The sequence below is a fragment of the Stigmatopora argus genome, chromosome 11, assembly GCF_051989625.1.
Source record: "Stigmatopora argus isolate UIUO_Sarg chromosome 11, RoL_Sarg_1.0, whole genome shotgun sequence".
Classification (NCBI taxonomy): Eukaryota; Metazoa; Chordata; class Actinopteri; order Syngnathiformes; family Syngnathidae; genus Stigmatopora; species Stigmatopora argus.
Window position 1 is genome coordinate 7,511,820 of NC_135397.1, and position 15,000 is coordinate 7,526,819.

At 41.0% G+C, this 15,000-nt stretch overlaps 3 protein-coding genes across 3 annotated transcripts; 1 reads left to right on the top strand and 2 right to left on the bottom strand.

Moving 5' to 3' along the window:
• Positions 1-21: 21 nt before the first annotated feature.
• On the bottom strand, positions 22-6,869 carry desi2 (desumoylating isopeptidase 2). Its single transcript, XM_077612764.1, has 5 exons — positions 6,398-6,869; positions 4,436-4,508; positions 4,272-4,365; positions 3,106-3,247; positions 22-1,541 (listed from the first exon to the last, which is right to left on the bottom strand). Exons 1-5 carry the CDS (start codon positions 6,434-6,436, stop codon positions 1,302-1,304), a joined length of 588 nt encoding a protein of 195 aa, XP_077468890.1. The 5' UTR covers positions 6,437-6,869; the 3' UTR covers positions 22-1,301.
• Positions 6,870-7,205: 336 nt separating this feature from the next.
• mtrf1l (mitochondrial translational release factor 1-like) lies at positions 7,206-11,088 on the bottom strand. Its single transcript, XM_077612763.1, has 8 exons — positions 10,142-11,088; positions 10,009-10,082; positions 9,794-9,895; positions 9,627-9,705; positions 8,944-9,107; positions 8,331-8,448; positions 7,720-7,856; positions 7,206-7,469 (listed from the first exon to the last, which is right to left on the bottom strand). The coding sequence occupies exons 1-8, from the start codon at positions 10,551-10,553 to the stop codon at positions 7,260-7,262; spliced, it is 1,296 nt and encodes a 431-aa protein (XP_077468889.1). The 5' UTR covers positions 10,554-11,088; the 3' UTR covers positions 7,206-7,259.
• A 194-nt stretch (positions 11,089-11,282) lies between these two features.
• On the top strand, positions 11,283-14,409 carry fbxo5 (F-box protein 5). Its single transcript, XM_077613305.1, has 6 exons — positions 11,283-11,445; positions 12,484-13,002; positions 13,126-13,296; positions 13,359-13,449; positions 13,582-13,758; positions 13,842-14,409. The coding sequence occupies exons 2-6, from the start codon at positions 12,491-12,493 to the stop codon at positions 14,103-14,105; spliced, it is 1,215 nt and encodes a 404-aa protein (XP_077469431.1). The 5' UTR covers positions 11,283-11,445; positions 12,484-12,490; the 3' UTR covers positions 14,106-14,409.
• Positions 14,410-15,000: the final 591 nt, after the last annotated feature.

The window sequence follows — 15,000 nt, forward strand, 5'->3', positions numbered from 1 at the left end:
TCAAGAAAATGCAACACAGGATGTCAACAAAAACTGTATTTTCCTCTTACAAAACTACTGTCCGGTGTTCTCGGTGACATCAACGAGCAAAAGATTTTCAGTCTCCTGAGTTTAACCAGATGAGAAATATTTGGAGGAAAGGACGGGACAAAGGCGTTGCTGTGCTCAGTTTTAAAAAAGACTTGGAAAAAAGTTGGGTTGCTCTTCCTGGCGAGCCAGCTTGAAGGCACGGTGTTGCTACTAACAAACATCTCACTCAGCTCTCACTCAAAAAAATTGACAAGGTCCACGTTTGGCTCGGGTTACCTGCAACAGGTAGAAGCACCATTCAACCAGTTGGTGGAGTCCCTTAAACGGCTGGTGAAGATTAAGACGGAACCGTTTAAAAAAAAAAAGTGTAAACAATCTCCGCCAGGGTACTTCCGGATGGCAGAAACGTGGGTGACGACGACGGTCGGGTTGTTTTTATGAAATAGCCCAGGGGTGGCGAACATGCAGTTCTTGAACCGCATGCGGCTCGAGAGCCCAAATGAATGCGGGTCTTTGCTTCTTATTATATTTTGTATATACTGTGGCTCTTTGCCTATTCTTTCTTAAAACACCCAAATTCATCGGGGCCCATTAAAAACAAATAATACATTATATTTAAAAAAATGATTTGGCAGTGGCAGATGGGTAAAAATGTTGCTTTTTGTGTTTAACTTGTTCGCCACCCCTGAAATAGTGTATTGTTGACGCAAAGGTTCACATTGACCATGTTAGACGTCCAATTCTTTTAGACTGGGGTGGGAGAATGGGAAAGGATTTGGACTTCTACCAATTGGGGGGTCTCTGAGTGTAGTCAACTGATTCATTTTAGTCAACTTCCAGGTGATTTCTCGCACATTTTGAGAAATTCCGGGATCCCGTTCTGTACATTTTGGAGCAGCTTCTGTTGATTTTACGGCTTTTCGTGTCACGTCTCGTTAATGCCAAAGCATTCCCATAACTATAAAATGCACGGGGTTGCCGTGCCCTGATGGGGGGGTAACCTCTTCCCAATTCCCACTGGAATTGACAGATATGGCCATCATTAGGATCGACGGAATTGCCTGCTGTATCTTTCTTTTGGCGTTGACAGAAAGAATAGGAAAGATACAGAGGACTTCTGTTGAATTTGGACCAATCCTGGGCGACTTCCCGTTGAAATTGGGTCACTTGCAGCGGTGCAATTTCCAAGTCGGGCTACCATTTACGTCTTCTGCCACCCGGACGTACACGTGTCGTCACGACGCAACGTCCTCCTAGCGGATCCTGCTTTTCTACCGCCGCGGCTGGTGACGGGAGGAAGAGGACGGAGCCACGGCCGCCAGCGAGGCGGAGGCCGCGGCGTCTTCGGCCTCTTCCGGCTCGCTGCCGGCCTGCAGTTCCTGGCTGACGCTGGACTGCAGGGCGGCTGGCGTCAGCCACTCTTTGGGCAGGCAGCTCTGCAGGAAGGGCACGCAAGAGCTGAAATAGGCCAGTCGGTTCACCCAGCGCGGAATCTCACGGCCGCACAGTATCTGGATACGTAGGAACAAAAGACACGTAAGACTAAAGGTGAGCATTAAAAAAAAACGGTATTTTGTTTCACCGCATAGAAAAGGATCCGGTGAGATCTTTGCATGACTGTAGGTCATGACCAAGGTATTCATTCATGAATGTAGCTTATTGTTAAAATGCCATAGTAGTCAAGTAACAACTTTAAAAAAAAAAATGTATCTCATGAAAGCACTCCATAGTAGCTTTGTAGAACTGAAATTATTTGGACAATATCACTGTATAGACCACATTTGCTCTCGCAATACCATCAAGTGGCCTCTAGATGTTCCAATCTCGGCTCCCGCTCCTAGAGTAATGCATGCAGGACAATTGAAAATAGCAACGTGTAATCCCTACAGACAACACAATTTGTTCCAATATTAATTTAATTCCTTCATTTCCTGTACCGCTTATCCTCACAAAGGTCGCGGGGGCACCTGGAGGACAAGAGACACCCTGAATTGGTTGCCTCAGGACACAAGGAGAGGGACAACCAACATGGAATTCAAATTATGTTAAGTGTTTTAAATATTTTAATATATTCTATTTTTGTGGTTTGGGTGTGTGTTAGTATTGGGTATTGTCCACTGAGGGCGCAAAATAAGACAGGACAGCCTACACCACATGTGTCAAAGTGGCGGCCCGGGGGCCAAATCTGGCCCGCCGCATCATTTTGTGTGGCCCGGGAAAGTAAATTATGAGTGCCGACTTTCTGTTTTAGGATCAAATTAAAATGAAGAATATAGATGTATATTAAATTTCCTGATTTTCCCCCTTTTAAATCAATAATTGTAATTTTTTAATTATTTTTTTCGGTTCTTTTAGTTCAAAAATCATTTTGTAAAATCTAAAAATATATTTAAAAAGCTAAAATAAACATTGTTTTAGCTCTATAAAAAATTGAATATTCAGGGATTTTGATGCAGTTCTTTTAATCCATTTCTATAAAAAAATCTAAATATTCTATCTAAAATGGTCCGGCCCAAGTGTAATCAAGTTGACGTTAAAGCGGCCCGCGAACCAACCCGAGTCTGACACCCCTGGCCTACACGATACATGCGGAGAATACTGTAAAAACAACCAACAATTGCCTCACTGTTACAATGGAAATGTCCAGGCATGTGTGTGTGTGAGTGTGTGTTCCAGTTGGCTGTCATGCCTGGGCCTGTATATCATTACGTTTTAATCCCTATCTGAGCGTTGGGACTAACTTTAAGACTCCCTGCTCATTAGTCAGAGCAGGATAAGCCGATTTGGTCTCACACACAGAGTTGGACACTTCAGTTCACTCAGTTTGAATGCACCATATCATTTTACTTCTTGTTGTTGATTTTAACGCAGATGCATTTAAAAAACTAGTATTTTTGGAGCATCGATAGCGAGTTAATAATTTTACTGTCGTGCCAACAGTCCCATAACAAGTATGTCCATACATTCATCCATTTTCTGTGGCGCTGATCCTCACAAGGGTCGTGGGATCAAGTATGTACCAGCACCATATCAAGCCAGAATGCAGTATATTTGTGTTTATTTTGGACACCATACCTCCGATAGTGCCGAAGAAAAATGGTTGCAGTTTTTGTGCATGAGGTGGTAAGCGTTGCCTTTGTATTCTTTGCCCATTTCCTCCACGATCCGCTCCACGTCATCTTCGGTGAAGTCTGTGCTGCCCAAGACGATTGCTTCCCTGTAAAAGACAAAATGTTGATGGAAAATGTGTATTAGTATTAACACGTTGGCTGCGATTGATGGCGATAGATGTCCAATCCATTTCAACTGCAAAAGGTTAGTTTCCTTCAGGGTGGCCTCATGGTGTGTTCATCTGATATTGACGTACATCATAATTAATGGTAAAAGATTTTATACCTGATTTGACTGATAATTTTGTACAATTTTAACTGTATTTTAGATCATTACTATCACCGTCAAGATGAATTAAAACATATATAAAAGTCAACCATGTTCCAGTAGATCATTAGGGATCTTTATATTTGGGCAAAATATGAATGCTTCTGTTTGCACTGGATTGGTTTAGGTTGCAGCACTACTTGATACAATTGTGGTACGTCTTAATTAACAAAGTGAGTTTGGGAAAAGCTGATAATAAATGTTGCATAATTTTTCAACAAATAATACGAAATATTGATTCAGTAATCCCTCGCCATTTCGCGGTTTAATATTTTTTTCTGAGGAATTTTTATTTTTTTATGTTTTTATTTTAGTTTTCTTATTATTTTTTTAAGTTCATAGAAATTTGAAAATCCACGCTGAAACTTGTAATCAGAAGCCACTCTTGCTACTAGGACTCACCACCCAAAAAATAGTTTTACTTTTTTTTTTTTTTTTTTTTTTTTAATAGGGGCGACCCCACTTTGCGGTTTTCCGATTATCGCGGCCATGTCTGGTCCACATTAACCGCGATATTCGAGGCATTACTGTATTATGATAGATTATTTTCTACATTATATAGCAGTACTTTCTATTATGGCAAAGAAGCCAAAGCAAAATCCTAACATAGGGTTCGATTTGGAAATTTTTGCCTTTATTTTTCCCTTAGAAGGGCTATTCACTTTGTATATTATTACCGCGGTTCAGTAGGCATCAAAGACACGTGTCCGTCTGTCTCAAACACCACGGTCCATGTCAATTAGAGCAGAAATAATCAGACACGCACGCATGATCCAGGCTAATAAGAAGAGGAACAAACTTACTTGAATTTAAAAGTGTCGCCCAGCTCGGTGGCATCACCCGGCGTGATTTCAAAGATCCCTGAGAAGGGGTAAGGGTGTCCCCCGTATGCAAACTCTGGAAGAAGAGATGCACTTGGTAGAGAGGCTTCACACTGGCAAGGCGTTGAGTCACGTGATGAACTCACCTCGGCCGTAGATTTCGATTCCTGAATGGAAGACGCCGATGCCGAGCGTGCTGGTGAACTCGTTGATCCAATACTTGGGAAACACACCAGAAATATAATTACAAATTTGTGACCATTTTGGGTGCGGCTTATATGCGAGTAAATACGGTATTTATAGTACTTTTAACACAAAGCCAAAAATGTAAAAATACTAAATAGTGCTTTTTCAAAACTGTAGTAACTTCAGTATATTTATAGCATCTTAAAACATGTCTATTTATTTCTTTTTTCAAAATAATGTTATAAAAGGAGAAAGCAGTCCATATTCTTTGATGACTTAAGGGGCAGTCATGTGATTTTTTTTTCTATATTTATTTTTACCAAGAATCCAAAACAACGTGACATGTAGCAAAATGACTTTCAGAGCATCTGCTGATTTTGCTTCCACTTTTAATTGTCATGCATTTTAATATGAAAGACATTTAAATGCAGGCCCACTAAAGAACTGCTTCCGCTTATATTCTCTGTAAGGCTCTTAACTCAAAGCTTGTTAAAACCTGCTGCCTGCGTTGCACAATATACGCGTCTATGCGCTTGTGGGAGTTTTGTGGTGTTTTTTTTTAAAGCAAAACCTAAAAAAGGGAAGCGGTTAAGGTGCAACTAAATAAGGTGGCCTCCCTTAATTAAAACCATTTATATGGCAAATGACTATTTTGGGTCTTTGAAATAAAATGTACTTTTAATATTATGACTTAATACATTTTAAATGAGTGAATTTTTCATGAAATGTTTGGAAACGATTGTTTACAAATAAAATGTTCATACAAGAAACTATAAAAATTGTAAATGAATACTAATTCTCAGTAACCCAGTCCAAATGGTTAAGCGCAGTCAATATTGAAATAAAATTGGTTGGCAAAATGGCTATCCGAAGGAAACCGTAACTATTAAGTGGCCCGAGGCAAAATATGAGTTCAGCAGTCCTGGTATAAGGGGTTAAAGACTGCACTAAAGCACTTAAGAGCTAAACAGGAAATGCATTTGGCCAAGACGGGTGAGGGTGGGCGCGTCTCTTTGTGTGATGATCCTGAAAGTCATGTGACGCACTATTGCTACTCAAATTGAAAGCTACGAGTTACTTTTCCATGGCTTAGTTGATACATTTCATTTTCACTTTGGAATAGAATGCAAGTGTAATCTTCACAACCATGTCCAGCATATGAAGACCCCCACCCCACCCCAAAAAACACAACAGTCCACCAGCATGTCAATCAATGATTCATCAATACATGCATGTGACTCATCCACATTCTTTGTATGATAACAAAACAGTGATTCTGCTAGCATCACTCGGTCGGAAAAATACACTTTCTCTGTGATTTCCTCATACGAGGCCCTGACAATCCAATTCAAGTTTGTTATTATTATTATTGCTGATGATTTTTAAAAAATCATTTCAGTTTTGTGCTGTTGATTATTGATGAACAAGCTTGTTGTCATTGTTTTACAAAGCAAAAGCAGTTGTTTCCAAATGACTGATTTTTCATCTTATTCCCTTCATTTAAATTGATTTAAAAAGGAATTATCCAATTTTATTGAGGATGAAAGAAAGTGGAGAATGTTTATTCACTTTTTTTCTTTAAATTAAAGTTATAATAAGAATTACAACTTTTTTATTGAAAAGGGAATGAATAAAATATTGAATAGTTTCAGATTTTGAATCTAATATATTTAATTATAATTATTCTATAGAAGGCTGGGCGAGCTAACACGTTAATTCATAATTTAATTAACATTTAATTAGTTTGTGTAGATTAACTCAATGTTTCATAATATATGAAATATTCAATATTATGACAGTACCTTTAAATAAATATGTTTAGATAAACAAATAACTATACATAATCAATAAATAAATAAGTAGTCAACATGCCAAAATGCAATTTAAAAAATAATAATAACAACAACAACACAGGTACTTACCATATCGTAGACATTTAGAATAATCGGCTCGTTTGCCATCGTGTGGTCCTCCCCACAGCAACCGGGCGACGGTGCTTCTTCGGCGGGGTCCTCGTTGTCCTCCCCCGTCAAACTTGAGCACTTTCCCCGCTAGACGGGTAGAATAGGCTTCCCCGGCTTCGCGGCGTCCAACATCTGACAGGCAGGCTTTTCATCAGCCCTGGGGCACGTCAAAGGCACGAGAAAAGAAGCCAAGCGGCAACGGGAGCCTTCAAAGTCGGCGACAAAAAAAAAACGATGACTTCACAGACGCGATCTCTGCCTTGGCAGGAAATGTCTTGACGTGAGACATAAAACGACTCGTAAAATGACGTAATGTGTTAGCGGTGTGTAAATGTATAGTATGCTAGAATAGCCTGTCCAGCTAGCTAACGGGAAGCGGAGAACGAAACAGGAAGAAAGGAGGAAAAAAATGGACTGTGGGGGAGTGGGCGTGAACCAGGATCGATCGATGAGCTCATCCCTCGACTAGTTGACTTTGGAATGGGGCGGGGAATTCTGGGTAATGTAGTTGATAAGACCAAATCCCACACGACTAGCCAACTTTCAACTCGGCCGTTAATTGGACATCAATACGAATCTAAGACATTATTATGTAACATTATTATATTTAATAATGACTTAATTGTTGTATCTATGTCTTCCATTTGTAAAATGTAACCTTGTACCTCTTGATACTTATTTACGCTACATTAACTAAAGTGGACATCCAAGAATCTGTTTAGACGTCTACTAGTGATAAACAAATAGATGCTCTCCATTTCCAAAATCCTATCATATATGTTTTTATATAGTTAAAAAAAATGGTCCAAACTCCTGATGATCATTCCTTGTTTCCATTTTCCCCCAAAAGTTCCATGAGCTCCTCCTGGTAGGAGAACTCCTGCAGAGAGGAGTTCATCTCATCCAGCAAGTCTTCGCCAAGCAGGAACGCCTTGACGTCATGCAGCGTTAAACTGATACGGTGGTCCGTGATGCGGTCTTGGGCAAAGTTGTACGTGCGGATCTTCTCGGATCGACCTTTGGTCCCGATCTGTGGGAAAAGAACGCGCCAGTGTCTTAAAAGACGGCAATAGGGGGGTTCATTCGCCCCCTCTCAGTCAAAATGGATTGGTCATCTAGCGCAGTAAATGGCAGGCAATGAGGTAAATGGGTGCCTTTTAAGGAGTTGAATGTCATCGGAACTCAGCTAAACTTCCGTGTAGGAAGTGCACAACAAATACTAAGCCCAATTTCATATGAATTAGCTTTTGCTTAGTCAGAGTACACAGTGCTGTATGTACCTGTACTTTGCGCTGATTGTAGCGCTTGCTAGTCTCTTCTTCCAGCTTCATGCTGTAGAGTTTGGCTCGCAGTACCTTCATGGCCTTCTCTTTGTTCTTCAGTTGCGACCGCTCTTGCTGGCACTCTGTCACGACCCCTTCGTAACACACACAAAAACAGGCACTGTATGAAATTAAGATAGATTTGTGCTCAAATCTACACTTACCCAATGCTTCTAATGAGTCATTTTCAATGTTAAGACTGCCGTCTATGACGCATAATATAATTAAGAATTGTAATACATTAATTCATCAAATGTATGAATAAGTATTTAATATTTGTATTGGAGTGAATTGTGTCTGTGGATTATTTGCTGCTATTTTCAATTGTCTTACATCCATTACTCCTCATAAACGGCTGTCAGGGTGAACCAACTAGCTAACTACAGGGACATCTTGTGGCCAAATGGTGGTTCTACTTTGGCATGTGGAATCTAACTAGCAAGGTAGTGCAAATTGCACGTGATAATAACGAATGAAGTGTAAAATGTTGACTGAAAGTTGTATATTGTTATGGCAAAATATCATTTTGTACAGCAACATTTCACAAAGTTCCAAGGTGCGTAATGTACCGGTGGGCAGGTGAACTATTCTGACAGCGCTGTCCGTAGTGTTGACGTGTTGACCCCCAGCGCCGCTGGCTCGTTTTGTTTCAATCCTCAGGTCTTTAGGGTTTATGGTAAAGGAAATCTGAGGGTGAACGGAAGGAAATAAGCATGATGAAATGTCCAAAGCAACACAAATTGGATGATAGCATTAAGAAAATTATTTATAACACAAAAAGGGAGGAATTTAACTTTGAAAATCAGTTTTAAAGGAAACAAGCTGCATTTTAGTGATGTGACACATGTGCTTTTTGGTCATTGCATTTAACTAACTAACAGATTCAATTGAGTTAGAGATTACAATTTATGTCATATTGATAATGATTTTGTTTGATTTTAACAAAATAATGGCATCATCGGGGTGAGTGGACATTCATCATCTAATAGAACACTAGTTGAATTATAACACTTTTTTGCTAATGAATTGTTTGGAAACATTTCATCCTTACAAATTGAAACAAGTGTCTTTTTAGAGCCTTTGAAAAAAACGAAGTCACTTCTTAATATCTATTTTAAAAAATGCTATAAATCTATTAAGAATATATACTATAAACTTTCTTTTTGACAGAAAAAGCTCTACCTCAGTGGGTTGAGGCAACACGGCCACAGTCATGGTGCTAGTGTGCATGCGGCCCTGCTTTTCAGTCTTGGGGACACGCTGGACACGGTGAACGCCGCCTTCAAACTTCATCTTCTTGTAGCTTTGATGGCCGCTGATGCTCGCCGAGGCGTTACGCAGCCCCCCTGAATACACGTGCAGGAAAAAATGTGTGAGCTAGTGCTGTACGATAGGAAAAAAAATCTAGCATGACATTATGTCGCGAGATCGATATACCACAATGTGTTTTTTTTAATTATTTGGTGAAATACTATGTAACAATGATGACAACTTTTCTCCTAGAACCCTTGAATTTACAAACTGACCTGAACCAAATGTTAAAACCATCAAGTAGTGCTGCAACCTAAAACTATCCTGTGTGAACAGAACCGGCATAGTAGCATACAATTTAGTTGACAAAAGTATCATTACGGACATTAGATTGCAAAAGTATCAATACTTGTTTATTCTGTTTTTTTTCCACCTCTACAAGTCACCATAAATGTGTTCTAATATAGTCAGTAATGTAAGAATTTTTTTATTTCCTTGTTAACTTTGTTATTTCTTGTAGACGTCGAAACAGTGAACTGTAGGGGTTGGTAGGTTTTATGTCTTTTTGGCGGTATGTATCATCATACCGTACTGCACTAGGGTGACAGACTCACCTAAGTCACTAGTCATGTGTTCCAGGATGTCAAAGGACCAGCCGTTATGCTGAGCGAAGCCCTCATACATGTCGAACAACTTCAAATGAGAAACAAAAAAAACAGTTTAGTATGACAAAATTTTATTTGAACTTTATTAGATAAATAATGCTTTGAAGCTGCATAACCTCAGCGGTGAACAGCATGGCCTCCTGCCCGCCTACTCCTGCAGTCACTTCCAGGACAAGTTCACTCAAATCATCCTCCTCTGTGATTAGTAGATCGAATATCTGTATTTTAGGACATCAGAAAAAAAATCATCCTTCATGTTTAAATATAGCTAACCACAACTCCAATTTGAAAGTTGTTGAGGAGTGTATTAGGGCAAATCAACAGCAACTACCTTCTGTCTCAGGTCATGGATGGTTTGATTCAAGGATTCCCTCTCCTGCTCAGCCAGTTCTCGCAGATCTTCATCTGTGGGAACACCCAAAATGAGTCAATGGCTTCCTTCCTTCCTCAGAAGCCATTCTTACCCTTGAGGAGCGCCTCCGTCTCGCTCAACTCCTTCTGCTTGACATTGAGCTCCCTGATGGTATGGATGAGGGGAGCCAGCAGGGACACTTTGGTCCTTTTGACCCTCAGGTCTTCTTCTCCGCTCTGCTCCTGCTCGTCACTGTTGACCGCTTTCAAACAATCGCTATACTCCAAGTCCATCTTTTTCAAGTAGTCTAAAAGAGACCTCCTCGAGAACAGTTCATCAAGAGATAATAACTTAGCTACCTCCAGCCGGCTGGCAGTGTGAAAATACTTTGTAGTTCTGACATATTGACTATGAAACCTAGCGTCTTTAAGGAAACTAGAATGTTTTTTAAGACCACATAAGGACAAATTAAAAACGGAATTATTTCCTTTGGGTAGGAGGTGTACAGCACCTCGGAAAAACATAATTCAATGCTTGGGCCCTCTATTTCAGAGAAGGCAATGACATGCTGCGATGGTTAAATTTATGAATAAAACGAGTAAATAGTGGGGAAAGAATATTACCGGATATTCTCATATTCATAAAGAATGTGGAAATTTCGTTCATAAATATTCCAAAAAGCGACAATGCTCCGTTCCTAAATTCAAAACACCACCTTGCGCATGGGCGCAGCCATATTGAATATTTACATAGCGCATGCGCAGTTGCAAACGTTGGTCACCATATGAAATGAATGAATGGAATTCTAATGAAGAGAAGATAAACCCCAATCTTATCAATTCATGAAAATAATTTAACCAGACACATCACGAGATCTTTGTTTTTTCTAAACCGAAATCGGAGAGACTCTGAATTTAACATCTCATTTGCAATACAGTATTTTTTTCTAGATATATTTGCGTCAATATATTGTTTCATTTGGCAATTGTCTTGTGTGCCGCATCAGAACTAAAAGAATATCATATTCGATTTATGAAGCAGGTAATTTAACATCAAGTTGCTGTGGCTCCTGCGCATGCGTCGCGCGTTATCGCTTCCCTAACCCGCCCGCTCTCACAACGTAACTTTTTATTGGTTCCCGGTTTAAATGGGTTTCTCCATGCCGTGATACCCATGCGCAGAGTTTCCCCCCCGCCTGCCATTTCCGCCTTCATGCAAGAACCGCGACCGTTGATTGGCCCAAGATTTTGCCAACGTGACGTACCGCCTCTATTTGAATCCGTTTGCGCCTTCGCTTGAGTTCTCGCCGCCGAATTCCTAACAGAGAGACGATGAAAAAGACTTTTATGAACATTTAACAAATATTTTGTTCCTCAACACGCAGCTGCTAGGATAACGGAACAAGCAACCATTTAGGTGAGTCACGTTTAATCGTCTACCGAGTCCTCATAATAGTATAATGTAATGTCGCTAATCGAATGTCAGTGCATTTGAGGATGTTTCGTGTTGTTTATAACTTCTAATGCAATATATGTTGCTTCCTGCCTTTTATATGTATTTTATATGTATTTATTTTCACGAGTTTATGGTGTTTTCAATTACTTTTGTGTGCGTGAAGTCGAAGTTTTTCTGTGGGGGCTCAAAATGGCTGGCCCCGCCAAATCTGAGTTATCAAAGTAAACTCATAAATATGGTCTTGATTCCGTTTCAAATGTAACGGAACAAAGACCAACATCTTTCAAGGCAGTTATATTGTAGGAAATCTATGTTAAATGACAGTTAAGACATGTTTGATGTCCATCTAGTAGCTCTAATCTCTTGCACATCAGGCCTCCATGCTGGTAAATTGAACTATTCTTTAAATTTGACTTCAAATACTTGCTAACAGGCTATAAAACAATGATTTCAAATGTTACTCCTGTTTAGGTTTTACTAATTTTAGGCTGTTAATTGGCAAACTACTCAGGCAAAAGTGTGTGTAGGGATGTTAAATGTATGGAAGTATGGGTACTTGGGTATTTCTTTCTTTAGCTCTTGTCATTGGGTAAATTTTACTTTTGTTTATAGTGTTGGTAATGTAGGATGTTTTTTCCAGTACATTTTGGATTATTGAACACGTTAATGTTATGTTAAATGCAATTTGTACATGCAGAGAATTTTAACCCTCTACTCATTGGCTCCATTTTGACCCAGAAGGACAAAGTCACTGAAACAGGGGTATTCACGGCTACTTTTTACTACTTTAGGGTCCTATTGGGGACCCTAACCAATTTAAACTAGTACTTTATGGTGCAAGATTAGGTTAGTCAGTTACCCTCCAACAAAAAATGGTGTTGAATTGAGTATAATGATTTGGAAAGATCCACAAATAAAACCAGCCATCAATATTTGCTTCCAAAATGCGCTCGCACTTCTTCAATAAAGCATTGATGAATTAACACTGTTTTCCTGCAGTGCCAACATGAAGTGCCCTCGCTATGACGTGGTCAAAGCCAAGCGAGACATGGAGAGAAGCTCTCCGGAGAAGCCCCTCGAGAAAGATTCCCCCATCAAGGACCCCGTCCCCCTTAAGCCCCTCGGCGACAAGGTGCGCACTGTATTGTTCCCCTGCGACCACACCTTGGGAGCGGCCCGCGACAAAGAGAACAAGACCGTCAAGGCGCACGACGGGATTTTGGACGGAGTGTTCGAGGACAGCGGATACTTGTCTTTCCAAAACGGTCCAATCGACGAAGGCGAGCAACCCTCTCAGGCTCGATACCCGGCAATCCTACTGCTACGTCCTACCGGCACCCCCGAATGGTCCTCTCCGTCTCAAGACGTGACCGTTTCCGCATGTCCGCCGAGCCTTTTGGCCACGTCCACGCCCATAGACCAGCAGAAAGGACTCTCGTCCCTCCCCAATCTTCCCATCGTCAAATTCCAGCAAGCCGTTTGTCAGGAGCTGGCCAAGAGTTATAGTGAGAATAAGAGGTATGTTGAGCAATTTGCCACGGGGTTGTTGTTAAGGACATTTTTGGTGTTTTCCTAACTTATTGTCTGACATCTAGGGCCTATCAGTTGTACTATGAAACATTTTTTTTTTTTGCATTCCAGGTACGACTGGAGTGTGGTCTCCAGGGTGGCCAAGGATCATGCGCTTCACCAGGTGATCGGCCGCAGCATGGGTCGCGAGTTCGTCGACGTCTTCTCGCGGCTCCTGTCCAAGAACATGCTGTGCATCCTGTCCAACATCTTGGCCCTGCTCGGAGACACGGACCTCATCAGGTAGATACACACGCAATAGACGTGGAGCGGTGCTGGCGAGATACCAACACGGCACCCTCCAGTTGCAGGAAAGTGAGCAGGACGTGGCGGAAGATCGTACGTGAAGATAGCGCCGCCATGAGAAGATGTCGGCACGCCGAGCAGGTGCTTCAGGTGAGAACGCAAAGGTATTTTCCCTGTTTTAATGAGTGCCACCTCTTAAAAAAAGTGAGATGACCATAAATGGTCACTTGGGGGATGATCGACAACTCAAATCCTCTCTAAAATGAAATCTCCCCAATTTAGGAGTCATTAATCTCTCTGAAGCAAAAGAAGACCGGCCTGACGAGAGACGGCGTGTCGTCGCGGGTGGTGCTGTCCTGCGTGCAAAAAATGGCGTCCCCTCCATCCTCGGCGACCAGCGTCAACAGCCAAACGGCAATCCTGCAGAAAACCAAGTCCCGCTTCGACGAATTCTTGCAGGTCGGTGACCACACGGCTCGAAATGTGGGAATCCCACAAAAGGCGGGTCAAATTCAAGCATGTCCTCTCTCGCTCTTCCCCAGGCCGCCAGCAACTTGAAGACTCACGAGTCGCTGAAACGCTGCGGTCACTGCGGCTCGCCCGCCGTGTACTGGCCTGAACTCCGGCGCGCTCTTTGCACCAGGAATTCCTGCCAGTTTTCGTTCTGCACCAAGTGCCAGGAGGCCTACCACGGCGCCCAACCTTGCCGGGCGGTGCCTTCTCGCTCCGCCTTCTCAGCCCAGGGAAAGACCGTCGCCCTCCTCCCCGGCAGCGCGCAAAGCAAGAAGAACATCAGAAGGTTGTGACGGGGTTTCGTCATCTGCCAGTTGCCCAATTCCAAATGGGATGGTGATGGAAAAAGAAAAAGAAAAAAGAAAAGCAAAGTATTAGTGCTAGAAAAAAAGCACCTACCTCCACTTAAAGCACTTGTTTTCAAAAGCTTGCTGGACAATCAACTACTTGTCAGGGTTTTACTTTGTGAAAGAAGACAAGAAGATGTTGAGTTTAATGTTCTACTTTTATTATGTTTTAAACTTGTAAATAGTTCTTAATGTGTGAATTTGTTTCAAATAAATGTTCCATGTAAATAGACGTTTTATAAAACTTCAACTGTCTCTGTGTAATTATTATCCTGAAAAAAGGTTTAGTGAAAGTAGAACTGTAGGATATGACAAAATAACACCAAAAAGTGACTGTCTATTATCTCCTTCAATAGATCTTGCAATACAAATTTAGGCTAATAGATAATGCTACATTTTGGAATTCCACAGCAGTAACGCCAAACGGCCTCAAGGTGGCGAATCGACTCCCACTGGCAAATGTAGTATTAAATCACATTTCTATTATCCATTTTTTAATTATAAAAGTCAAAATATATTTTCTTCTAAGCATTTATTTTCATGAATATTTATAGTGTTTCAAGGCTGACTTAGTTTTTTTGATTGAAAAGATCAAAGTACTCCTAGCAAATAAGAATGTGTACTTTTGGTAGATTTTTTTTTTACTACTAAATCCCAGTGTTTAATTCCACTGAATTTACTTGGACTTGAAGTTAAAAGACAAATTGCCCTTCTGGCCTTTTCAGTCCCTTTCCCACTCGGGGATCATTAATCACCCCCTTGTTAATTATGGCCTCCCGCACCGACACGTGTGCTAATGGGCAGGTGAAGGCCCCGAACGGTTATTTGTCGAAAGGCTGAA